General features: G+C 34.9%; 2 protein-coding genes across 2 annotated transcripts; both read right to left on the bottom strand.

Annotated features, from left to right (window-relative positions):
• Positions 1–1908: 1908 nt before the first annotated feature.
• On the bottom strand, positions 1909–19711 carry LOC129941658 (ADP-ribosylation factor-like protein 8). The gene is made up of 4 exons (XM_056050347.1): positions 19378–19711; positions 3661–3815; positions 3416–3577; positions 1909–2423 (listed from the first exon to the last, which is right to left on the bottom strand). The coding sequence occupies exons 1-4, from the start codon at positions 19498–19500 to the stop codon at positions 2303–2305; spliced, it is 561 nt and encodes a 186-aa protein (XP_055906322.1). The 5' UTR covers positions 19501–19711; the 3' UTR covers positions 1909–2302.
• Positions 19712–25598: 5887 nt separating this feature from the next.
• LOC129939526 (pre-mRNA-splicing factor ISY1 homolog) lies at positions 25599–26727 on the bottom strand. The gene is made up of 4 exons (XM_056047566.1): positions 26633–26727; positions 26529–26551; positions 26307–26467; positions 25599–26246 (listed from the first exon to the last, which is right to left on the bottom strand). Exons 1-4 carry the CDS (start codon positions 26633–26635, stop codon positions 25627–25629), a joined length of 807 nt encoding a protein of 268 aa, XP_055903541.1. The 5' UTR covers positions 26636–26727; the 3' UTR covers positions 25599–25626.
• Positions 26728–26961: the final 234 nt, after the last annotated feature.

Genomic DNA, 26961 nt, shown 5'->3' with positions numbered 1-26961 from the left:
TTACCCAAAATGTCCGCGACTATGTAGATCCAAAATGCTATCTGGGATACCGATTCGAAAAACAAATACTCGAAATGCGAGGAAAGGGATTACCAAGGGAAGAAGAAGAAATAGTGCGGACTCGGTGCATGCAATTTATAGTGAGTTTAATTGACGAAATAAAAAATAGGCTTCCAGAAAATGTCGAATTAATGAAAAAAATTTCGCGAATAAGTGTCGAAAAAGCACTTAATCATAACAAAGAAGATCTAATTGACATTATGGCTCAATTAAATAAAAGTTCTGAATTCATTGCGAAAGTGGACGATCAATGGCGACAAATTCATTTATTGAAATGGCAGGAAACCAAAAATACAAAAATATTTTGGTATGAAGTCTTGCATTTCAAAGATGCACAAGGGGTTTCAAGATTTTACGAATTGGCGACTTTTGCGATCACTCTTTTAATATTGCCGCATTCCAATGCCGATGTGGAAAGACTGTTTAGCAGTATGAATATAATAAAAAACAAGCAGAGAAATAGGATGGGGCTTAATCTTTTAACTGCTATATTAAGAGTACGCTGCGGAATAAAGATAGCGGGAAAATGCTGCAACGACTATGAAATCCCAAGCAATATTGTGAAATTAATTGGCACCAAAGAGTCGTACCAATCGGAGACTGACGATAATGGTACGGGCGGAAACGACTCATCTGAAGATGACTTATTAATATAATTTCATTATTTTTGTTACATAATGTGTAATTTTAATGTTATTTCTCCAATAAACGTATCTTTTAAATATTGTTTTCTTTCGCGATGAACAAAAATTTGCTAAAAATAAAGTTGGTGGAAAAATTAGCGATTTTTTAAACTGGTGTGAGTTTTGTTAGTGGATTTCTGGTGGTTTCAGAAGTCGCTTCTGGTGGGTAGCTTGATACTTCGGTGGCAACACTGGTTGTTCGCTGGGAACACTGGCTGGTGGAAGTGAAACTTTGGAGAGCCTTTTAAAGTCTGTTTGATGGACTTTCCACCAATCAAGTAGATTATTATCCAATTCTAGTCTTTTTTTATTTCGGTAACATGCTAACTCCCTTCGGAGAATTGCTTCGTGACTAGCGTTATCAGATTCTTCTTCACCTTCGTCTTCAGTTGATGAATCTAGCATCATTTCCATATCGCTTCTGAAGCAAGCCTTTGTTTTATGTTTATAAAAAAATATCATACCTGCATCTTCTTTCTTTTTTTTTAAAGATTTTCATAGTTTGCGCTCTCAAATAAAACAAACTCTTCTGAGTGCTTTGACTTCAAGTGGTTTTTCAACGAAGAAGTCGTAGATCCAGATGCTGCTTTTTGTTGGTGGCGGCATTTATGTTCTGTATTTGTATGTACAAATAAACTGTGTCCTCTCCTGTGGGCACTTAGCAAGAGCTTCAAATCTTTGACCAATGCATATGACTTGTTGTTGCTTTTGTCGTCGCCTACTCGGGACCGAGATGTTTTTATTTAAAATTTTTACTAAGGGTCGTTTTTATTGATCTTGATATATTTAGTATGCCGTGCTGTTGCTATTTTTTGAATTTGAAAAAAGTATTAAAAAACATCCGCATACGTAACAAACTCCGCATCAGTTTATGCGGATGCTGATGTTGGAATTGTTGCGAATAATCCGCAATTGCGAATGCGGATGCGGATGCGAATATATAGACAGAAATAAAACACACATCATTTTGTTCCTACTTTGTTTTTCGTTTTAATTTTACATAATAATAATAATAATAATATTTTTTTGTTTCAAATATATTTTTGTTCTTTTCATTTCTTTAAATAGCAATTACAAAATTATAATAAAAATACAAATAACTTCCGTAACATACATATTGGAAATAGAATCGAGATTTTTTAACTTTATCTAATAAAGCGATTGATGTCCTTTACTATTTATTTTATTTTTTTGTTTTTCTTTTTGTTTTAATAATAAAGTGCACGATATCTCTGTATTGCACCAGAAAATAATAAGCTACTGAAATTTTTGTTTATATAAATATATATGCAAAACCACAAAAATTCGGTGCTTTGTTTGTTTTTTGATTTTTAAGATTTGAATCATTGAATTAAAGGAACAGCAGTTTTACACATGTATTGTTAGTTCTAAACCAAGAAAAAAATAATTAAATAATAGAGAAATAGATAATTTGGACAAATAAAAAAATGGAAAAATTATAGGTAAAGGTAATTTTGACAGTTACTAGTGACGGAAAATGTGTCATACAATATATTTTATTTTATACATATAATCATATAATAAATAAATGTGTGCCTTTAACGACTTTGACTCTTGGAATGAGCAATTAGCCATTGAAGTGTGATGTCAATGTTATCTTTTTCCTTACACGAAATACTGTAGCAGCATATCTCTCTGTCTTGTATGCTGGAAAGATTCCTAAAATGGAAATAAGAGTTATTTTAATGTTTCAAGTTTGTATCAAAATTTAACATTTGTGAATAAAGAGAAATGTAGCCGACGGGAAAAGCAAACAGGAAGCAAATGCCCCGGATTTCTTACCAAGATTTTTCTATTATATTATTTACTGGTTTTATTCTACCAACGGGCAAGTCCAGACGATATTAGGTACTTAGAGTAAAGTAACTTTCCAGTATCTATTTGACCAGCTGCCAAAAAATGTCATTCCAATTAAGGCAACTCTATTGGAAAGTTAGTAAAGAAAAATCTCCCTAATATCAACTCAAGTCTACTGGTGTCAAAATGGCTGTTGATAATGTTTTTTTTATACAACTGAAAGCTGAGCTTAATTACTATATGATTTATATATTTTGCATTTAATGTTTTATGCAAAAGGGTTTCTTTTCAAATTGTTAAAGATAAAAGTAGTATTTCTTTTTTGATATAGTTCATACTATGACTGGAAGTAGAAGTTAATGATGTAAAGTTCTAAGTTTTAAATGGATGGCACTGCTCAAAATGTACGTTTAAAGATTGCAATTTAAGTCTCTTATGTGGAATGAACCTACCCAATTACACATATTTTGTTCGACTGAAATTTGACTTTTTGTTTAAACGCTGATGCAAGCAAATGACACTCTGAAAGCTACTAAAATTAAATTAGTAGCTTCAAATATATTTCTATCCTACAAATCTTAACCTCCCAGCGAATAATAATGCACAAAATTATAATAGGGAATAGGTTCGCTTAAAATAAAACGAATAGGTACCAAAGGCAAAGATTGAAGCAGACCACATCTAGTTGGCAAATGTATGTTGCGTTAGGTTTAGTGGTTCGATTAGAATGCGTCATTACTCCATCATATCTTTAAATGAACTAAATATAAACCTTTTTAACATTTACCACCTTTGTACACGCTTTAAAATAAGAGCGGATTACAAAAAAAAACTTAATTCGCAATAAAACTTACATTCGTTCTATAAGACCAGTCTCGTCTAAAGCACCAGGAAGATCTCGTTTATTACCCAAAACAAGAACTGGAATGCCTGCTAATTGTGGCTTATCCAAAAGTGAGTGAAGTTCATTCCTAGATGCTTCCATTTTATCGAGATCAGCTGCATCCACCATATATCTTTAACAAAAAAAATTAAAAATCAGTGATTTTAATTAAATATTTAAAAAAAAAATGTATTTTTTTTTAAAACACAAACTTACACAATAGCATTAACTCCACGGCAATATCGTTCCCACATTGATCTAAATCTTGGCTGTCCACCGATGTCCCAAACTTTTATGGTTACATTGCCTTTGGTAATTTTGCGCATGTTAAATCCTACTGTTGGAATCATGTCTTCGGCAAATTGGCCAGACTGAAAAACAAAAATATAAAAAGGAAGATTTAATGGATTGATTAACCTAAGAATCAAAGAGTTCTGGATAGAGTATTGATTTTTGTAACGGCTAATTTCTTAACAAAGTTCTAGACCTTAAAACTTGTTTCGAATAATTGGTTTAACGACTCAAAACACGATTTAAAAATATTTGTATTTCTTCAATAAATAAAGTTCTTTGCATAAATGTTTTTTATAAGAAAAACTTATGGAATGCAAATTGACTTGTAAAATACAACCTATTTTCTTTTACAAAAGCACCCAGTTTCTTTTCGAACTAAAAACAACAATGTAAAGGCCAAACCATGGATTTGATGAGAAAAAGTAAATACTTTTTTACCTTTAACCCTGTCCGGGTGGCACCAAAACATATTTTCTTGGCCGAGGTTTGTGTTCTACTATTTGCCTCAATCGCCAAATAAAAGACCTAAATATTTGCATGAAATAAACTTAAAACAATGCTCTGTATGAATAAAGTTAAATTACTATTTTTGATTAATTACGCATGAAGTTGCTTACTTACAAAACAAAGTTTTTCTGAAATACGGACACACGCAATTATCATATAGTTTCAACAACTGGCCTTGAAATTTATTAAATCGAATGTAAAATTCATTTGAATCATCGGTACACGCAGGACCAAGCCATCCTCTCCTTTTTCTTATTCTTCTGTGGGTGTTGCCTCAATGACGTTATTTATCACCTTTATTCAAGAAAGTCATGTAATTGCACTGTAGTGATGTGTTGGACTTTTTTCACACGACTATACGGCAATCAGACCCATTAACGATGATTTGACTCTCATCGGATTTGACATTATATTCAATAGCGTTTTCTAACCGTTTTTTTTTCACTTTTGAAATCATAGGCTTTCATCTTACAACTCTATAAGAAGTCAAGCTGGCTTCCGTGTAGATGTAGGCATGCTATATGCTTGTCTACAATCTGGAAGGAAGAAGCGCTTACTTGCACCTCAACGTGGAGACTCCTGGGGAGCAATTTAGAGAAATCAGTGCAGCTCGATGTTGAATAATACTGATCAGTTCATAATTATTAAAAAAGGCATAGCTTAAAACTGCACTGAGAAAATTCTCAACTTGTGAGTGAACGCAAGAAGCTACGGTTTACTTCCTTCCTAGGATTAAATTTTACGAAAGATAGTAAACACAAGAATGTCGTCCTTCCCCTGGGGCTGGCTTACTGATAAAAATTATACAAACCCAATAAGTATCAGTAAATAAACAAAACGAATGACTAAGTGTCATCGATATTTAATTGGTATGTGATAGAAAATGTTACTCATAGAATATTTATGGTACACACAAAGATAATTTTAGGGTTATTATTTGAATTATTACGAAAACTGGTTTTTGAGTTGTCGGACTTGTTTGAATGACATAGAATATCCTCGAAATTTTGAAAGTAGTAGCCGTCCTCAAATTTATGTGCAAAATTAATATTATCGCTTTCGTAAGAGGTAATAAATATTTAATAGAAAGCTTTCTTGAAAGGTGGAATACATGTCTCGACAGTTTCGAAGATGTCGAAAGCAATTGCTAGACTTGCAAAAGCTTATGTACATAAAAGTTCCTAAAACCTCAACTGACATTTTAATAACAAAACGAAATTTATTTTTAATAAAGGCTGATTTTTAGCTGATGATCAAATGGTAGTCATGTGCATTCAAGAGGACACAAGCGTCCACAGGTTTTTTCTCAAAACCCACCTCTGTCTATCAACTCCTACTCTCACCTCCCCGCGGTGAACATCGGGTGCCTAGTACCTCAACTGGAGATTGGGTGCCAACCCCAGTGGAAAGTTGTTGGGGGCAGCAAACGAGAGAGGGGGGGAGAGGTGTTTCCACTAAGGCACCTCTCCTTATCCAGGCGGCAGCGGACGAATTCTCGAGATAGAATCAACGGTGGCGTCTACAGTTCCAGTAAGGTCGAACTACTTAGTGAACACCTTATAGGGCTTCCTCGACATATTCGGAGCCCAGGCCTATAAGGAGCAGTTCATCCGGCTCCCCTTCCTTGGAGTTATACTAAGGATCTGGCCCTCCAGGTTGGGGGTTGTGCCGTCGGGGTGACTTCCTGGCCACGTAAAAACATCATAGTTTCGAAGCAACAACAAGCCTCGGATACGGACGGATTCACTGTTGACAACCCACGCAAACGAAATAAGGATAACGAACTTCGGATATGTACGTGGAATGTTAGGTCCCTTAACAGACCACGTGCAGCCGAACAATTAGCGGAAGCCCTAAACTGCTGCAAGGCAGATATTACAGCCATCCAAGAAGTGCGATGGGATGGACCGGGTAAACGCAAACTAAAAGACTGCGATATCTACTACGGCGACTGCTTCCGAGAACAAAGACAGCGTCTATTTGGGTGTGGATTTGTTGTTGGAACTAGGCTCAGGCAAAAAGTCTTGAGTTTCAACAGTGTGAGCGAGCGCATCACGACAATCCGCATCAAGGCTAAATTCGCCAACGTAAGCCTATTATGCGCGCATGCCCCAACAGAGGAGAAAGATGAAGACACCAAAGATATGTTCTTCGAGCTCTTGGACAAGACATATGAGCAGTGCCTTGGCTATGACATTAAAATTGTCTTAGGAGATTTTAATGCCAAGCTAGGAAGAGAAGACATCTTTGGTGGCATAATCGGGAGATACAGCCTGCACGACACCACCTCCGACAACGGATTCAGGCTGGTCGATTTCGCTGCGGGGCGAGACGTTCTGGTAACTAGTACGCAGTTCACGCATCTCAATATCCACAAGGGGACATGGAAATCTCCTGATCAATCAACCGTCAACCAGATTGACCACATTGCGATCGACGCACGACACTTCTCCAGTATCCAGGATATCCGAACATTCCGAGAGGCCAACATTAACTCGGACCACTACCTCGTTGTAGCCAAGGTACGGCTACGGATATCCCGATCCAAGCCAAAACAAGGAAGTACTGTGAGAAGATCCGACGTTAGACGGCTACAATCGCAAGAGACTGCCATGTCCTTTTCCGATCGAGTCTCTAGTAACCTCCTTAGGAGTCCTATGCTTCCTGTATTAAGCATTGAAAACCAGTGGCAACATTGCCTTGCAGCCATCAGAGATGCCGCCTCTGAAGTGCTAGGTTTCACACGGCCACCACAGCGAAACCCCTGGTTTGACGACGAATGCCGGCAAGCGCACGCAGCGAAACAAGAGGCATACAAAACGGCGCTGCACAAAAGGACTAGAGCTGCTCGCGAGCTCTACGAGCAGAAGAGGAGAGAGGAACACCGGCTTCTTAGACGGAAAAAAAGAGAGCATGAGTAGCGCGCGATCGAGGAGATAGAGGGATGTCACAACAGGAATGAGGTTCGTAAATTTTACCAAAAGGTAAAAAAAAACCTCCCAAGGGTACCAGCCACGAACCGAAGCCTGTAAAGACGATCAAGGGAACATAGTAGTAGAACCACAGTCGATGCTGAGAATATGGAAAGATCACTTCTCCAAATTATATAACGGCGATGACGAACTGAACTCCGCTGTAAGGGAGATAGAACCACTCAACCTCGGCGACGCAGATCAACAATTCCGCCTACCCGACCTTGACGAAGTGAAGATAGCTATATCTAAACTTAAGTCAAACAAAGCTGCTGGAGCTGACGGCATCACCGCCGAACTATTCAAAGCAGCAGGCGATGACTTGGTAGGGAGCATGCACCAACTCATCTGCAAAATTTGGCCGGAAGAAAGCATGCCCGATGAGTGGAATCTCAGCATAGTGTGCCCGATACATAAGAAAGGAGACCCTCTAAACTGCGCCAACTACAGAGGCATCAGTCTCCTTAACATTGCGTATAAGATCCTCTCTGCCGTATTATGTGAACGTCTGAAGCCATTCGTCAACAACCTGATTGGTCCTTATCAGTGTGGCTTCAGACCAGGAAAGTCCACTATCGACCAAATATTCACACTACGGCAGATCTTGGAAAAAACCCAGGAGCTTCAAATCGATACCCACCATCTCTTTATCGATTTTAAAGCCGCGTATGACAGCATCTATAGGGAAGAGCTCTACCGAGCAATGTCTAGTTTTGGCATCCCTGTCAAACTTATCCGTTTGTGCAGAATGACGATGGAGAATGCACGCTGCTCTATCAAGGTCGGAAAAGATCTTACCGATGCATTTGATGTCAAAAAAGGTTTTAGACAATGCGATGCACTGTCATGCGACTTCTTCAACATCGTTCTGGAAAGAATTGTGCAAAACTCAACCGTCAACACTAGAGGCACAATCTTCCAAAGATCCATCCAATAACTCGGATACGCAGATGATATTGACATAATTGGAAGATCAAAGCGTGATGTCAGTGGAGCGTTTTTGAGCATTGCGACGGAAGCGAAGAAGATGGGTTTAGTGGTCAATGAGGGCAAGACCAAGTATATGCTGTCATCAAAAAAGGACACTGAACGACGACGTCTTGGACAAAACGTCACCATGGACAGCTATAACTTTGAGGTAGTTAAGGACTTTGTCTACCTAGGCACCGCTATTAATGCAGACAACGACACCAGCGCTGAAATCAAACGAAGAATAACTCTTGCAAATCGCTGCTTCTTTGGACTTAGAAGGCAATTGAGAAGTAAAGTCCTCTCTCGAGCATGTAAAATCACCATCTATAAGACACTCATCATCCCGGTTCTCATTTATGGCGCTGAGGCCTGGACCCTGTCAAAGAAAGATGAGAGCTTCTTAGGATGCTTCGAGAGAAAAATTCTTCGGGCGATTTTTGGTCCCGTACGCATAGATGGAGAATGGAGGAGAAGATATAACGACGAGCTGTACGGGCTGTACAGCGACACTGACCTAGTTAGCAGAATCAAAGTCCAACGGCTTAGATGGCTAGGTCATGTAGAGCGGATGGACATCAACGCTCCAGCCCGGAAGGTCTTCGAATCCAATCCCGAGGGACGGCGCAGTAGAGGAAGACCGCGACTCAGGTGGCGCACCCGGGAGAGGACCTCAACCAACTTGGCGTGCGAAACTGGAGACAGCTAGCTAGGGACCGAGCTGGCTGGAGACGCTTGTTGGTTGAGGCCCAGGTCCACCCCGGACTGTAGCGCCACCTTAAGTAAGTATTTTTAGCTATTATCTTTTTGGCAACAATGGTTTAAACACCTGACGCACGTTTCGTGTTTTGTTTAACTGTCAAACATCTTCAGTTTGGTCTATAATTTAACCATGAATCGTCTTACAAACAAACAACGCTTGCAAATTATTGAATTTTATTATAAGAATGCGTGCACTGTTAAGAAAGTTTATCGCGCGCTTCTTCCATTTTATGGACAGTCGGCGATGATGCTTGTAAATAAGCAGAATAGTCGATTTTGGAGTGAATAGCAGTCATAAACATTGCAAGAGCTACCAATGCATCCAGAAAAAGTCACAGTTTGGTGTGGTTTATGGGCTAGTGGCATAATTGGATGTACTTCTTTAAAGATGATGCGAACTGTAACGTAATTGTGAATAAGCACTACCGTGAGATTATATCCGATATCATTTCATTTTGTGAAAAATTGAAATTTATATTTTTATTTCTAACTGAAATTGTTTAAACACAAAACCAAACTTTTACGCATCAAAAAGCTGTTCAAAGTAAAAGCGATGAAAAGAAAGCCTATTCTCAGATTGTTAAAAATGTGCGGAAGAATGAAGAGACTTCCATAAAAGAAATGCTACAACTTATTCTTAAAAGAATTGATAAATTGAATATCAAAATTCTAAGCGAAAAGGTCGCTCTTAAAAAACAATGATGGACAGAACACTTAAAATCGCTACATGGAATGCAAACGGTCTTATACAACATTCATCCGAATTAAAAATCTTTTTAGATCTAGAAAATATCGATATTTGCTGGTGTCCGAAGCTAATTTCTCCAATGGGCAAAGTCTAGATAATGTAATAGAAAACTATTCATGTTACCACGCTCCAAATCAAGTATATTATACTTTTAGTATATACTATTAGTATATGCTAATAGTATATACTGCCCACCAAGGCGCTCCCCGATAGAAGATGACTATACAGATCTGTTTAATCTTTCTTGTTGGTGGAGACTTCAATGCGAAACACACCAATTGGGGTTCAAGACTTATATCAACAAAAGGCAAAAGACTTTACCAAGCAGGCCGTAAATTCTAACAAAATACCAGACGTTATTGACTTTTTCGTAGTTAAAGGAATCAAACGAAATTACATTGACAATAGTGTCGAAGGTAATTATGACCTTTCATCAGATCATACTCCTGTGATTCTATCACTAAGTGAATCGGAAGTACTAAAAAAAAGTAATCCAAAGCTTGTAAATATGAAAACAAACTGGAGTGATTTTAGAGATAGGCTTTAAAGTTTGATAAATTTAACATCTCCCATGGATACAATCGAGCAAATTGACCATGAAGTGGAACAATTTATTGCTGATGTGCAACACGCCGCTGAAGAAAGTACTCTAACATTTTCTAACAGAAGACAAAATGAAATAAAATATCCTTTAGAGATAAGAGAGTTGGTAATAGAGAAAAGAAGAGCTCGAATAAAATGGCAAAATACCAGATTTCCCGATGATAAAACAACGTTTAACCGTATAAGCAACAATCTTAAAAAACAAATTTACAAATTCAAAAATGATTCACTCAGTACATTTCTAAGGAATTTAACGACTGATGCTTCAACCTATTTTTCGCTATGGAAAGCAGCCAAGTGCCTGAAAAGACCGCAGTTACAAAACTCGCCCTTGAAAGCTCAAGATGGGAAATGGATCGGTAGATGAAAGTGAAATACCAATTGTAAGACTTAAATAAATAAAACGTATGTGTTTATATCAACTACCAAATAAAAAATCACCAGGTTACAATCTAATTACTGCTCAGCTTATGAAAGAAATGCCATTGAAAGCCTTCATAAAACTCCAATATATAATAAATGCATGCCTTAAGCACCGGTATGTCCCGCACCATTGGAAAATTGCTGAAGTAATTGTCATATCAAAGCAAAGTAAACTACCTACAGAAGTGACGGCTTACAGACCAATATCGCTTATACCAATTATGACAAAAGTTTTTGAAAAACTGCTTCTAAAGAGACTTAGCAAAATCATAGAAGAAAGAAGGTTAATCCCAAACCATCAGTTTGGCTTTAGAAATTAAAATTCCACGATAGACCGAATTCATAGAATATCGGATGTAATAGAAAAAGCATTAGAAGAAAAACAAGTATGTTCAGCTATTTTCTTGGATGTTGCTCAAGCTTTTGACAAGGTTTGGCATGAGGGACTTGAGTGCAAAGTGCAAAGGGATCTTCCCAGGCAGTACTTTGAAATATTAAAATCGTACATCTCAGACCGATTGTTTGGAGTAGGGTACGATCAAGAATACTCGGAAGTGAAGAAAATAGAAGCCGGTGTACCACAAGGAAGTGTCCTAGGTCCTACCCTGTATTTACTATACACAAGTGATATTCCAATTGGTAATCACACCATTATAGCTACTTTTGCATATGATACCCCGATTTTGATGTCCGACAAATGTGTCTCTAGGACAGCAGTAAAACAATAAAATGCCATCGATACAGTGAGAGCTTGGACCGAAAAATGGCGTATCAAACTCAATGAAACAAAATCTTCACATATAAACTTTACAAATAAAAAGATCAACAATATTCCAATAATCATTAATAATCAAGCTGTACCTTACTCCAATACGGCCAAATACCTTGGAATGACTTTGGATGCAAAGCTTAAGTGGAAAGAGCACAATGCCATTTTGGAAACTTAAATAGGATTAGAAAAATGGGCTGGCGATAGATGACGTTATCGCCGCACTTAGATCCATGTAGATCCATTGTGATATCCCGAAATATTAAAATTCCCTAAAAATAAAATATAAAAACCTATGATGTCTATGGATTATCTTGTTCAAACCATTAAGAGGGTGTTATAGAGCCCAATAGGAAATTTCCTGAAATGCCTACCAGTTCTTCAAGATTATTCAAGAAGTGTTTGCCTAAGAGTTACTTGGCTTTATCACAGGTTTCGAGGCTTTCCCAACTTTCATTGGTTGTATGTTTAATTATACAAGATGGGGAGTGTATACGTGACTCTAAATGGGATTGGTCCAGAATTGTACCTGTCCTCGCCAGCTCATCAGCTCTCTCATTTTAAGGCACATCACTGTGACCTAGAACCCAGCAGACTCTAATGTTATGCTGTCAGCTAGGAATTGTTAGTTCTTGGCGACAGTAATTTACGAGCTTCAATTTGATTGCTGTGACAGAAAACGAATTTATTGCTAATTGGTGAATAAAACGCAATTATTGAAACCATTTGCCAAAACTTTTTTTTTATAATAAGCGCACACTCAAGGGAATATTACTACCCTTATTATATAAAGACACAGTGTGAGCACTAGGAAGAGAAGATAGAGGTTGAAAGGAGGTGTCGGTGCACATTGGTTTTAAATTCCTGAATAATGCAATGGCTGGGAAAGACAGAGTGTGGTAAGGAATTTCATATTCGCGTAGTACGGCTAAAGAACGAATCTCTGCACTTGACGGTACGACCGAAGTTGGGCTAAAGGGTATACTGATGACCATTTCTAGAAGCGCGAGTATTACGGTTGAACTATTTTAGGGGAGGAATGCAGCTGGCTATTTCGCTTGAGCATAAACCGTTAAAATAACGGTAAAAAAGTGTGAGACAAGAAACGACGATGTTCAAGCGACGAAACTATCCTATGATGGTGTTATCACCAATTAATTTAAATGCTCTACGTTCAATGCTTCCCAAGACGCTTAAGTAGGTTGCAGGTGCACCAGCCCAGAGATGAGCTTGGACGTATATAAATTTTGTAGGTAACAGCTAGATCAGAGGGGGAGAAAAACTTCTTGCATCGCCTTAGAAAACCCAAACATCTTGCGTCATTTTTGCGACATCGCGTATGTGATCGTTCCACAAAAGGTTTTTGGTGATACACACACCGAGAATATCGAGATTTTCAGTCTCCTCGAAGCAAGTACGATCCATTTATAATGGCAATGTGGGTGTATCTCGCTTTAACGATACAAGACAGCATTGGGTTTGCGAAGCATTAAATTCCACGCGATTTTTCAAAACCCATTGTAGAATGCTGTTTAGGTCGGAATATAATAATAATAATATATTTTGACGAATATGAAAAGCTAAGATTACTATCGTTAATAAAAATGAGTAAGAGTGTTGGAGATAAAACAAAGGCCTGGGGCACACCAGTATTTATTTGTGGTTTTACACTTGAATCCATCCAATACAACTTGTATTAACCGATTCGAAGGGTAATTACTGATCCAATGAAGCAGGGATTCGTGAAAACCGAAAGCACGCTTTTTCGATAAGAGAGCCTGATGCCAAACCCTATCAAATGCTTTTGAAATATCAAGTGCAATAATCAGTGGCGAGACGTCATATTGTTCAAGTCGTGCATGAACGACTAGCTTACAGGCGACATTATTTTAATTTCTATCTAATTAACCCACACCTCATAATCATACTGTTCCTTCATTCCTTATAGTTATATCTAATGTATACGTACATATTTTCCATTTTCCAACTCGCGCGTTCCTTCTGTGAACTACCCAAATAAAAAAAACGAACTAGCTACCTGCTACTGTTTTGTTTTACTCAACCGATCTGTACAGTGTATCTACCCAAGTCGTTCATACAATTTGGCAACGAAATGAGCCCATAGAAAGCATAAAAGAAAAGAAAAAAACAATTCGCTCGTTGTAGGGAGCATTTCGTGCAAATCTGTTTTGAACGAGTAGAGCTTTTTTTAATATATAGAATGATGGAAATAAAGAAAACGGATAGCTAGGGCGTAGGTAAGTAGTTTATTTATTTATTTGGGTACATATTCCAACATTTTATTTTTTTATTTTTTCGAATATGAGAAATGAGACGCGCGTCGTTCCTAGGGACGATTTCGTTCGGATCAGTTTTGAACGAGGAAAGCTTCTTTTTGCTGTGGAATGAAGGAAATGAGGAAAACGGCTAGCTGGGGCATAGATGATCTGGTTTCAGTTTTCCCTGAGATATACAAATTATGTGAACTTGTACTTACATTCCCTTTAACAACCTCGTCTGTTGAATGGTCGTTTTCAACCCTTAAAAGAATAAAAACCTATTCTGCAACAACTATGGGCCAAAATAGGTTATCAAATCTTTCAATGCTTACAATTGAACAATAAACAGCTAAAAGTACTAACGTAAAATGTCTATTGTTATTTACCTTAAAAAAAAAACTAAACTTTCAAATATATTTAATGATCACATACCTATTTATTATTAACATAAAAATTAAACCACATTATTATGTACTTTTATATAAAAAAAGACTTGTTTGACTTCTTGGCATCGCAAATAAGAATTTTGAAACTGAACGACTACATTTTTTAGGCACGCGTCGCCGCTGGCAATAATCTTACTTTCTCCAAAACGATGTAAAGAATTGCTCCACTGTTCGGTCAGATGAACCATGAGATCACCAGTGGACCTATTGCTACGAAAGCCGTACTATCGGTCATTATGAAGCTTAAGAACAATAGCGGGGATACCTTTCGGACCAGCGGATTTATGTATGTTGAGATCTTTTAGGACTCTCGCGACATTACGAGTGCTTAAAAATATTGGCCCCATAGAATCATTAACGTGCTTAATGGCAGGCGGTGTCATAACACTCACTGGCAGCGTTGAATTAGAAGCTTTCTCAATAGAGCTAACAAATGGAGTAACATTAACAATGACCTTGGGAACCGAGAAAAAGGAAGAATTCCTTAAGTTTTTTTAGGAATGACCAAAAATGCGTAGAGCCTATGGGATATTGCAATATTTTTTGCCGTAATTTTTGTTCATGTAAAAATTTGGTACATCGAATATGGGCGTTGTAGGCATTAACCCTATACGGGATAAAAGTTCTCATTCCAAGCAGAATCAAAATTGTGATCAAATCAGCGCTGGCGTCAACGTCATTATTGAGAAAGCATAGTGACCAGTTAAAGATATTAAAATAATTACTTGGACTTGAAAGACACTGCTTTGATCGGGGATTCTGAAAGGGTTGGCAAGATTGAGTGTTCCAGAAAAGAAACCTACATCTACTCCCGCATCAATTTTCGATCCGTCAGTATATTTTGATAGAAACTAAAATACATTAATTTAATAAGAAACGAATGAATATGTTTTAAGATAAGGTTTTTTTTTGTATTTTTTACAGACAAATTTTTTTAGCAGAAGCGAAACACAATGCTTATCGCTTTCTTTTTTAAATTGCAAATATATTTAATACAATTACTCTCTAGGTACAAGTACATTTACATATGTAGACATTTATCAATTTGGTTTAAAATCAGTAAATTTAGGAGACTATTTATATGTTAAAATGTGTAAATATTTTTAGTTTAATATTTATATATGTTTGTGCATATATTTGTACATACATCTGTACTTTTTTTACTAATTTATTTTAATAGCTTAGAAACTATTGGTTTAATTTATGTAAACCAATCAGATTATATTCAATTTAATCATGTCTTGAAATTATGAACTTTGTGTACTTTTTTTTATTTTGCAAAGATTGTCATGTAGTAAAAAACTTGTATTTCACAATTATTGTTTTTTTTTCTTCCTTAATTAATGAAGAATCTTTATAAATTTGGCATTAGTTTAATAAAAACTTTAAATTTTGTTGTATTTTAATGGGAGCAGTTTCTTCCGAGTATTCTACTTCAGAGTGGAACTTTCTTATTGACATTAAGGCATTACCAAAAGCATCCCGTTACTTATATAGCAATATTCAATAGTTTAATATTTTTTAATGGTTCATTTGTAAATTAATTAAAAGTTTATTGGATGGATTTAATACCAAATTTTAAAATAAATGTGGATAGTAATAAAGTAACTAAAAACTTTGTGAATAAACACATCCAATTTAAGTGCGGAACAAACTTTAAAATGGTTTCGCTTTTATATAATAGCATAGATGTTGTCGGAATGAAAGTGTTGCCTAATTTAATGAATAATTATAATAATATTTTTGTTTTTTTTATATGAATCAAGCCCCAACCGCTCTACCAAATTTCATTATTCTATACGTTCCACTAAAATGATGAAAACTCTAATAAAAGTCCACGCGACATGATTCCATACCTACCAATTTGAATGTTTTTTCTTTAAATACAAATCCACTCCTTTGTCTCTGTTAAATTTCATCATAATTATCATTCTAAAAGTACGAGTATCAAAAGTACTTCTTTTAAATGAAAACCGGGCGGATACCACGCCTACTCTCAGTTTTTATTTTCTCCTTAAAACACACTTTCACCCTGTTAAATTGACTCATTCTATACAAGAATCGGAAGTATTTTATGTAAACGATACCAAATACAAGACAAGATTTTTATTTTTGTAAACACATTGCATCTTTCCAATCAGCTTCATTTCATTATTCTACAACACTTAACAGTGGTTATTTTAACGCCTCTGAGTGCATTATTTTCCGTGTTTGATTTATTCTACAACACTTAAAAGTCGTATTTTTAAAAAATGCCACTTTTGTGGGTGGATACTATGGTCCCTAAATCGAAAATTAACAAGGCAAAAATCTGAAATCAACTAGCTTAGTAAAAGTAGTAAATTTGAAGTTTCTGACTTTCTGGAGATTGTTCATGTAAATAGGTAGAAGTGCCAGAACTCCGCAGGGCACTTCCCTGATCTTGGATATCAATGCTGACAATAGATTTACTGAGAATAAATCGAGTACGAACTTGTCTTGACTGAATTTTTTTAAATTGGTCTATACCAATGTAACGGATCGTAAAAGATGCCAAGAAACATTGAACGCAAAATAGCAAGTGTTTCTATCGAAATTCGAGACTGCATAATTGAAAATTAAATTCAAAGAATAACCGAGTTGGACATAAAAATAAAGTAGAATAAATATAATCAAACTGTTTTCGTAAGATTCTAAATGAAGGTGAACATTCTCTGGACATCTCTATTAGTTGTGTGTTTTATTTGAAGAAACACAAAATTGTGGCGTCTTTACTCAATAACTCATATGTCAAAAATTTGTATCTTCATGTTTCGAAAACCCAAAAATCCCAATCTACAGTTTGTAGAAAAATTTGTGTGAGAATTTTAGTAATATATGTATGTGTAAATAAGGTTGTGAAGTTATTCGGATATAGACTTCATGTGGCATTTTATTAACTTCCCATAGGAAGTTATTGTAATGGGTCCGATTCGTCAAACTGAAAATTTTGACATTTCTCGACGTTTCAAGGTCCCTAGAGTCGAAATAAAAGATTTTTAGAAAAATGTCTGTGCGTGCGTGTGTACGTGCGTTCGTTTTTTCGTCGTCCATAGCATATAAGGCAGAAAGGTGATAATAAGGCAGAAAGATGCAGAAAGGGCTCTCAAGACAATTGCGTGGGTGGTTTTTTTACCATAGCAGTTTAAAAAAAAGGTGAATTTTGGTTAACCCTAAATATTTTACGAACCAAAACCGCTAGAGACTTGAATTAAATTTAATATAATATATTGTTACGTGATATCAAAGAAGTATATTTTTTGAAAAAAATCCATTTAACGGTTTTTTTTATAAATCAAAAAAACTGAAAAAAAATATTTGTCACCTCCAAAATTTTACGACTAAAATATGATTTCATCTCCAAAACAATTTCGTGCAACGAAGAATAATGTTTTTGACATGTGATAAAATTTTGAGAAAAATCGAATTGACAGTTTTTTTTGGAAAAAAACTAAAAACATAAAAAAAATTTATAAAAGTTGGTAAAAATTGATTTTCAACTCAAATATCTTTTCAAAAATTTGAAATATTTAACCTTATAAGAGATATTGTTTTCAACATTCGATAAAATTTTGAAAAAAAAAACGAATTGACAGTTTTTTTTACAAAAAATAAAACTCTAAAAAAAAAAAACAATTCTAAAACTTGTTAAAAATGTACAAATAGCTTTTCAAAAATTAAAAATATTGGCTTCAAACTTATTTTATTTCACAGAAAATATTGTTTTCGATATTCAGTAATTTTTATATAAAAGTCCAACAGTCCGTTTTTTCATAAAAAATGTAACCTTCAAAAAATAGTACGCAAATTTTAACTTTTAAGCAAGACAAATCGACAGACTGGATGGGAAGTTATCAGTGTGGGTCGCATCCCAGCCTTTTTTTCACTTTAAGATTAAGAATTTTATGGCATTTAAATAACTTTGATTACGTAATGAAACAAAACGAAAGTTTCTAAAATTATTTTGTTTTTTGTTAATGGTATAGCGTTTGATTTAAACCTTAAAATCTTATGATTATCTTCTAAAATACAAGAATTGCTTTAAAGTCATAGTGCTACTGAGTAGAGCCATCAAAGCATTGTTTTAGTAATCATCAATTTATATGTGGGACATATAAATACCGTTTGACATGTTGAGCTAGCTCCATTAGCATCCTAGCATAACTATATAAATATAAAACCAAAAAATTCTAAGTAAAATAGTTAATTGCTTGTAAATACAAAAAAACACCACAGGATGAAAAGACAGTTTGGCTCTAGTTTACAAGCGTCAAAGTGGATCTTACTACCTACCTAATATCTTTGAATTTAATTAACTTAATGGGCGAATCGTCTGTCGGCGTCGTCGTCTTTATTAAATTTGTCCTTCAAATTCATACGCAAATTATAGACAAACATGTATTCATCTTGATTTAGGTATATCCTGTCTGTGAATGTTAAAAAGTTATAATACATTTGTATCGATTGTGAACAGTAACATAAAGCAAACTATTTCAAAAAAAGGGCTGGTGGAATGAAGACATGCTCGTCATAAGTTTTACGAATGGATCAAGTTTTATTGTTTTGTGAATCATCGAATTTAAATATAAGCTCTCAAATATCACAACCTATCTACCATACACATTCTGAAAAAGAAAACTCTGAATTTAAATTAAGCAATGACCTTTAATATGAACCTTTGATAACGTCTTTGTAATAAACATCAAGTAGCTCCCATTCCGAACAAAAAACTATCATTCTATTAGTCATGATGTTTTGAGCCTGATAATACTCCTACACATGTACATACCACAATATGCACGGATGCAAAATATAATTTAAAAATAAAATCTCAAATTATTATTCCGTATGAACCGACAACGACGTAAACAATCAACTATATTCCCCTGCTGCATTTGACGGGTACGTCTCGCTGGCACTTATCTTACAGAACGTTAATTGTTAGTTGCAAAAATTTGAACTTTTATTGATTTTACCGAAAGACTATACTCTCTTCATACTGCTGCCAAACGGTGGGTACACCATCTATCAACCCTATTAACGCTGCAAACAAGTTATTTAGCCAAAAAACACAACTTTTTTTGTGGATTCAAATAAATTAGCATTTAATTAAAAGATCAAACATTAAAATGTGGGTACTCACAGCAATAACATTAACAAAAGTTGTCTTCCCCGAAAACTGTAGTCCGACTAGAGTGAGTTCCATTTCTTCTTTCCAAAAAATACTCTTAAACCAATCCAATATTCTATTGATTAAAGCCAACATTTTCGATAAATTGTTCTTTAACTAAGAGCTTTGAGAGTAAAAAAGTTAAAATATTTTATTTTAGTTTAAACTTATTTGTACAAAAGAAAGAACAACAACTTCTACGCCCTTAGTTTTTTCTTTTTGCAAAAATTTCCGATGGGCGATTTTTTAATTTTCAACTTTGCTTTGTTTGACGTCCAGTTCTGTGGATGACAGCACCAGAGTGGTATCTTCCATCTTTCCATTTCCAGTGCATAATTTCTTGACATTTCGATGACAGTTTGCGATACTCGAAGCATAAACTGACGATGAGTACATCTGGGAGTCATGTTGTGTAACCCATTCGAGTTGCTTGCTCCGAAGATGGACTGTTTGCTTACCGCCACCGTACAGTGGACTAAAATTTAGTTTCTGTCTCAAAAATAACAATAACCGTAAAACGCAATTTGGACTATATAACTTGTAAATACACAAGTGTCTAACATTGATTTTGTGTTTTTAGTATTTAAAATCGGAAAGTTACAATTTTGGCCAGCCAAAACTTTGGACATTCAATATGAATTTTGATTTGATTTATTTATAGCTGACGACAAAAAAGAGAAATTTTCTGCAAAATTTTACAAAGCATATGAAACAAGGTCTCGAAATGTAGAACGAGGACAAAAAAGTCTGCTGAAATTTAAAAATGACTTACTTTAAGATAATTTTGTACATTCGCAATAAACTATTACAACCTAAAACATTGAATTATGCAATAGCTTGTAGAGCTTCTTCAAAAAGTGTTATATTTTTTTATACCTTACAACAAGTTGCTATTAGTAAATATGTTACTTTGTTTATTTTTTTTTAATGAGGTATGTTCATTAATTGGTATTAAAATAGTAAATTAAGTTACTCGTTTTACTTAAAATGGTTTCAATACAAGTAAATGATATCAGACTATAAATATATCCAATGTTTAAGCAAAGATACCATATTTTTTAATCGCGTTTGTATATTCGTAGGACGGTCACACTTGAGGGCTTGGATTCAATCCTTGCCTGTTTCGACATCATTTCTGGACGAAATTTGTCTCAGAAGTGAAACATGTTTACGATACCATAAAAGTTCTAAAACGCAAATCTCAATATCAAACTCTACCCATGGAACAACGAGGCAAGCAGAGTCTGAAAATAGGGAGTTTCTAAGCAAATTTCCTTCTAATGAATCGCATTGCATCCGTCATAATTCTAAGAGAAAATTCTTATCCCCCGACCTTAACATAACTAAAATGTTTAATTTGTATTAAAATTCCCACTGCAGTTCTGTATCAGAGCATGTATTGCGGCACTCTTTAAATAGTGATTTTAATCTTCCATTCCATGCTCCAATAAAGGATTCTTGTAAGAAACGGTACTTTTTGAACAACAGACTAAAGCTTGCAAATGATAAGGAGAAGCCGCTAATACAAATAGAGCATGAACATCATCTAATTGGGTGTTTCGTGGAAAAAATAATTCATTTATTATTAATTCAGATCTATAATAAACACAAATTTCTCCTATTTTTGGGTTCCACGGGGCAAAATAAATTGATTTATTTTTGATTTAGATCAAATATGAAGATCTCGATTTTTAAGCATATTCATTTTTTTTGCACCATGCTGGATATTTAGCTCCACTGCACTCGTTTACAACTAAACAAAGTTGTACTAATACAATGTCAGAAATTGTGTTCCATGCGCCACAAAAAAAAATCTGAATTAACCCATGGAAAAAAATAAGAAAAGGGGATTTAGTCAGAAATATCGTGAAAGATGACAGAACAAGAAGAAAGGAATCCACTGGTCTTCGGTGATTACATTTGATCTCATGAAAACCTTCACCACTCCGGTCATTTCAACGGATGTGTGCTACTACAAGAGGATATTTTGGATTGCCTAGGCGCCTAGGTGTTTATGACTCGGTAAATAAAGCTTACATGAATGTTTGAAATGAGTCGGTTGGATCAAGATTTCCCCAATAAATTCGCAACTGCTTATTAAATTTTATAAAACATTTTATGAGTACCTACTTCAAAGCTAGTCGGTTTTGTGCCAATATATTGTTGCTCAAAGTGACTATCTTGTCAATGTAGTTGATCACAAATTTCTTTTTCTTGAAATTGATCCTTCAAATTGATCTGACAAAGAGTTTTGGACACAAAAAAGTATTTAAAAAAAATGTTTGACTCTATGGATTACCAGAGAGTTATAACAGCTTCAAAAAGAGGGATCAATTTCAAATAAATGTTATGGATGATTTTTTTAACTAAAAAATTGGAAAAGAACATAAATATTAATAAGCGAAAAGTAAAATGGTTGTCAAATTCAATGGCCAAGATTTCTGAGAGGCACCTTAAATATATTGTATAAGAACAAAGTAATAACGAATTCGTGATTTCTAACACTGTGATTTTGAAAAAAGAAAAACATCTTTAATCATCATAGATCTTAACCCTTGTTTCCAGAAGGAAATGCCGTAAGTGAAGCGAAAAAGAAAGACTTATTGGATTTACTCTATTTTATCCCACCGAATGCCGACTTTCGTAAAAAAGATTGAAAGGAACTATCATAGAAGTGTAAAAATTTCTAATTATTTCGTATTTAAAAGTGAAAATAAATTTATGTTGTCATATTTTGTTTTTCATATAATTTTTGTAGCTAAGTTTCTTTTTCGAAAATGCCAGTATCCAAGAGGTTTAAAGAATACATTAATGTCTTAAATATAAGATTACTCACTATTTATGTCAAAACAGAGGAGCCATTCCGTAATTTTCAAAATGATAATCGTCAAAACGATTGAATTCTTCCGTAAAGCTTTTAGTAATTTAATTTTTAATAGGCTTACACATTGGACCGAAGGTAAGAAAATTCTTAATGCATGCAATCTAAACAGGATTTAGAAAGAGCTATTCGACTATAGACCAAGTATACAGTTTGATAAACATTGCAGAGGACTTCAAAAGAAGGAAATAAAAACTTTTTTTTTTGTATCTGAATCGGTGGAAGGAATGCAGCGTATGGTAAACATACTGTGAAAATTTGAATCTATCAGTTAATTTACAAAAGTCTAAAATTATGATATTTCGGGGCGGAGGAGGAAGATATGCAAATGATGAAAAGTGGATGAACAAAGGTTCATATGTTGCAATTGTTCGAGACTACAAATACTTAGGGGTTTTAATAACATCTAACCTCAACATAAAAAAGCATTTTAAATCCAAGCTAGCGGAATCGAAAAGAGATGGTACTCCAGTGTTGAAGCGTTGCATTGATAATAAAGGTGTCGAGCATAGTTCAAAGCTTAACATTTTTCATGCAACAGCAGCTTCTATAATGCTTTATGGCGCGCAAGTTTGGGATATTTCCAATACGAGGAGGTGGAAAGGTTCCTCAGGAATTTCTTAAAACACATTTTTCGGCTGCCAATTTGCATTCCAATTTATATGCTTCATTTGGAAACAACTAAACCTCCATTGTTCTTAAGGATCTCAAAGCTGCATTTTGACTACATTATCAAGGTGATGGAAATGGACGAAGAAAGATTGCCGAGACAAGTACTTAAAAAGATTTTGTCATCCAGGGGTAATCTAGTCAAAAAGTGTTAGGAGTTGGCTCTTAGCTAAGGTGAAGTATCGAATTTTTACCCGGTATAAGCCTTTCAGATCTAAAAGACAATTTTAAAACAATGTACAGTCAACTTAATTTAGATTTTCAAGAACGAACATACCTCCTCAACCGTTTCCCCATAAGTATGATAAATTTTTTATTTAAAGTTAGAGGCGAACTATTAAATTTAAAGTACATTCCGCATCGACCAGATCTGCCGATCTTATGCGACCTTTGCAATCTTAATGAGAGAGAAAATGTACACCACTTTATTGCAAGATGTCCTGTTTTGAAAGAGTTTCGTATAAAATATTTTGGACAAGCTTTGATGGAATTGGCCGAAACATTGGAAGGTCTGAATTTAAAATTAGTCTGTAAAATTGTATATAAATATATTACAACCACAGTGCGCTATAGACAACGTATCCGCGAAGGAGACTTTTAATTAAACATAACTAGGTTAGTATACAATTAAACTTAAATTCATTCATTCTGGTAGACGGCCACTGGCCAATCCATATTTAACTTGTGAATATAGTATGATAATTGTTAATTTTATAACCATTTTTCAAATAAAGTTATTCTAACTAACTTAACGATATCGTCATTACTTTGCTTCACGTAACTTTGTCACTATCGTCTCATCTATTGTTTTCAGTATAAGATAACTGAAATGTCAAAATGAACTCAACGAAAGAAAATGTTTGTTCGATAACTTGAAAATGTCATTGAGCTTGGTTTTTGTGTATAAGAAGTTGTGAAAATTTCCAACAAATTGCTTTTTACCAAACTTGCCAACTATTTTGTGTTGTTTATTGTTATTGTTACTGTTACTATTTTTTTTTGTCGCTAACGATGTTATTTATGTCTGATATTATAAAGGCATTTTTTGAAAAGCAAAACTATAATGATTTTCCGATTTAGATTATTTTACAAGTGAGAAATAAGAGATAGAGGGTCTGATTTATCTCCTTATTGTCTCCATACCATTTTAATTTTATTTTGTCTGCGTTTTTAATTTAACTTTTTTCACACGATTACTATTTATGTAGCTATAAGCTATCGTGCAAATGATATCGTTTTGGCGATATCACTTTGAAGATTATTGTCTTACGTGAAGGGAGACTAGCTTCAAAACGCTATCGTTTTACGGAATAACTCCCCAGAATTTTACTAACTATTATTTTAAATAGGAAAGAAACAAACATTTCGTTTTCGTTAAGTTTTTGAATTGCGATTTGTCTCAATAAGTTTATATTAAGGTTAAGCCGTTTCTGCTCTCAGTGGCTTAAATGTGGTACTCCAAATGGTGAAAAAAATAGTCAACCTGCGTTAAATCCTACGGTCTTGGAAGCTAATTTACTGGTCCGTAACTCGAAAAAGAGCGCAACTGGAACCATTTCAAACCCGAATGATAAGAAGAATGGACTGCATATATTTTTGGAAATTCTGTTCGTTACTTTTAAGTGCTTAAAGTACAATTTTCGTTCGTTCTTGCTGCGCGTTTGGAGGACGAATTTGAGTAGCTTGTGGCAGAATCTCGGCATAGCTTAGAATAAATTCTTAACTTGTTGAAATCCGAAGATTGTTGGGCGAATATTGGTACTTTTTCCATTAAAGTTATGGATTATATTTGTACGAATCATCACCCGTGCTGCAAGAACAAATAATTTTATGGTTTTCATCGAAATTTCTAAGTTCCCTAAAGAAAATTCAAAGGGTTAGAGATAGAGACAAGCCACCCACTAAAAGAAGGAAGGATTCAATTTGTTTTTCAAAACACCATAAAGATTAAAATGAAGACTAATTGAGCGACTAACCAAATTTAAGCTGTATCTAGGGGCTAAGCGTTAATACGTTGCAAAATCAAAACAAAACAAATTTCGTTGTTAAAACTTGTTTTGTTCAAAGACTTAAAAACAACGTAATTTAGATTTTTAACGTTTTTTAAGATGAGACTAATATTTCGAAAATTTGGCCTGATGGAGAAATGAGGTTATGGTTTTACTCTTTTTTAGAAGAATTGCTACTTTGGAAAGAGTTCAAAACTGATACAAATTTGAATTGAATAAACAATTCTGAACTTGTTGACGTAAACCTAGTGACTCTGTTAAGAGAGGTCGTTGCTATTGAAATTCAAAAGCCGAACGTTTGAAAGTACAACTTTAACTTGTTATAATCAATTGAATTAATACCGTCTGGATCCTTTTTCTGTCCCTACTTTTCCTATGTTTGGGGAGGACATACATACAAAAATGTATACTTGAAAGTAACTTCGCCTAACCATTGATACTTTAAAACGAAATGCGTCAAAAAAAAACTAAAATACGTTCGAATATGCAAAAATAAAAAATCTTTAAAAAAAAAGGTCTTTTGCATCACGGCGGCATATTGAGGCTAAAAACACGTGCATAACATAAGTGCCTCTTACGAATTTTGTGTTTGCTTGTGTTCTTTTAAACAAAAATAAAACGTTAAAAAATTCATACAAAAAATATTTTATTGAAAACAACAACTCAATCCTCTCCAACATACTTGTCCAAGAGTTCCTGCTTTCGCTTTTTTAACAGAGCCGTTTCTATGTCCTTTTGCGAGGGTACTGGAACGTGGGCTGTAAATCGTGGAGCCAACATGTCCATTGGATCACTAACATCTTTGGAAGCGTTATCTGACTTATCCGGCGTGGGTGCTGAAACAGGATAAATGTCTTCTTCGATCTCATCTTCGATATTTTCATTGTTGGCTTTTTTCTCTTTCCACTCTAGATGCGCTTTTTGTATTGCCAACTTTTCAGCTTTTTCTTCGAGAGGAATAAGAATCCCATCGTCGTCATCTCGATAACCATAATATTCTGCGTCGATGTCTTTCATCAATTCGGCTCTGGTTTTTCTCTGCGGAGCAGGTGGTTCTTGTTCGAAGAGTTCCCTAACACCAGGTAAGTCTTTTGCCGCACCAAAGTACTTATATCCTCTATTGCCTGGCACTTCTCGTCCTTCGGCATCAAACATTTTCGGACCATAACGACGATAATGCGGTCCTCCTAGTGCCGAGATCTGATTTTCCCAATGGCGTTTCTCTCGCAGAAGTTTGTTTATTTCATCATTTAGATCCCTGATACGGAATTCACCTAAGCCAGCTGTTGGAAATGGAATAATAGTTGTTACACTGTTTAGTTTTAATCAAGTTTTGGTTTTACCATTTTGTATTTGAGTAACTTTTTTAGAGATTTCCCTGATAATTTCGAGACGATACTTTTCGCACTTGGGTAATTCAGAACATTCTGAAGCCAAATAGGGTCTTCTATCTTTTGCACCGGTTTCGGCTTCTTTTGCCGCTCGCCATCGAGCCAGTGTGGTCCTGGAAAGATTTTACAATAATCAACCAGGAGTTTGTTTTGACTTAAAGAAGGGCCACTTACATTGCTTTTTCTGCATTTCTTGCCTAAGGATTTAATGTAAAAGATGCATAAGGAGGCCATTGAATTAAAAAAGACTTATGTTTTATTGAAAATTAGGAACTTACCATATTTAATGTGGTTTTAGTATTTTGATTTTGGATTAACAAAAATAAACGTTTTGTTTTCTGATAAAAGTTAAGCCACTTGGTATTCTACTGTACTGACAGATATATCTGTTGTCATATTTGACAGTTGTATTAAATCGAATGCGATACTCGTAAGTTAAAACTTTTCTCTATTCTGCAGGGATGTCAAAGAGTCATGAGGAGTGTGTTTTTTATATTTCAAAACTTCCACATTTTTAAATGTCATTTATTAACTTTTATTAACTATTTCCACGAAATGACGATCCATATAATGAGTTGAGCTCTTCCTCACACGGAATGTGAGAAAA

Source organism: Eupeodes corollae, chromosome 1 (genome assembly GCF_945859685.1).
Source record: "Eupeodes corollae chromosome 1, idEupCoro1.1, whole genome shotgun sequence".
In the NCBI taxonomy this organism is placed as follows: domain Eukaryota; kingdom Metazoa; phylum Arthropoda; class Insecta; order Diptera; family Syrphidae; genus Eupeodes; species Eupeodes corollae.
This window is presented reverse-complemented; position numbering and strand designations above follow the sequence as displayed.

Bases quoted from the DNA above. Each gene is read 5' to 3' on its own strand.
- LOC129939526 (XM_056047566.1), bottom strand. The intron at 26,468-26,528 runs GTAAGTGGCCCT...AAATCTTTCCAG, and splicing joins AGAAATGCAGAAAAAGCAAT to GACCACACTGGCTCGATGGC. The intron at 26,247-26,306 runs GTAAAACCAAAA...CATTTCCAACAG, and splicing joins AGTTACTCAAATACAAAATG to CTGGCTTAGGTGAATTCCGT.
- LOC129941658 (XM_056050347.1), bottom strand. From the start codon at position 19,500: ATGTTGGCTTTAATCAATAGAATATTGGATTGGTTTAAGAGTATTTTT. The intron at 3,578-3,660 runs GTAAGTTTGTGT...TTTTTGTTAAAG, and splicing joins CGTGGAGTTAATGCTATTGT to ATATATGGTGGATGCAGCTG. The intron at 2,424-3,415 runs GTAAGTTTTATT...TTTCCATTTTAG, and splicing joins ACTGGTCTTATAGAACGAAT to GAATCTTTCCAGCATACAAG.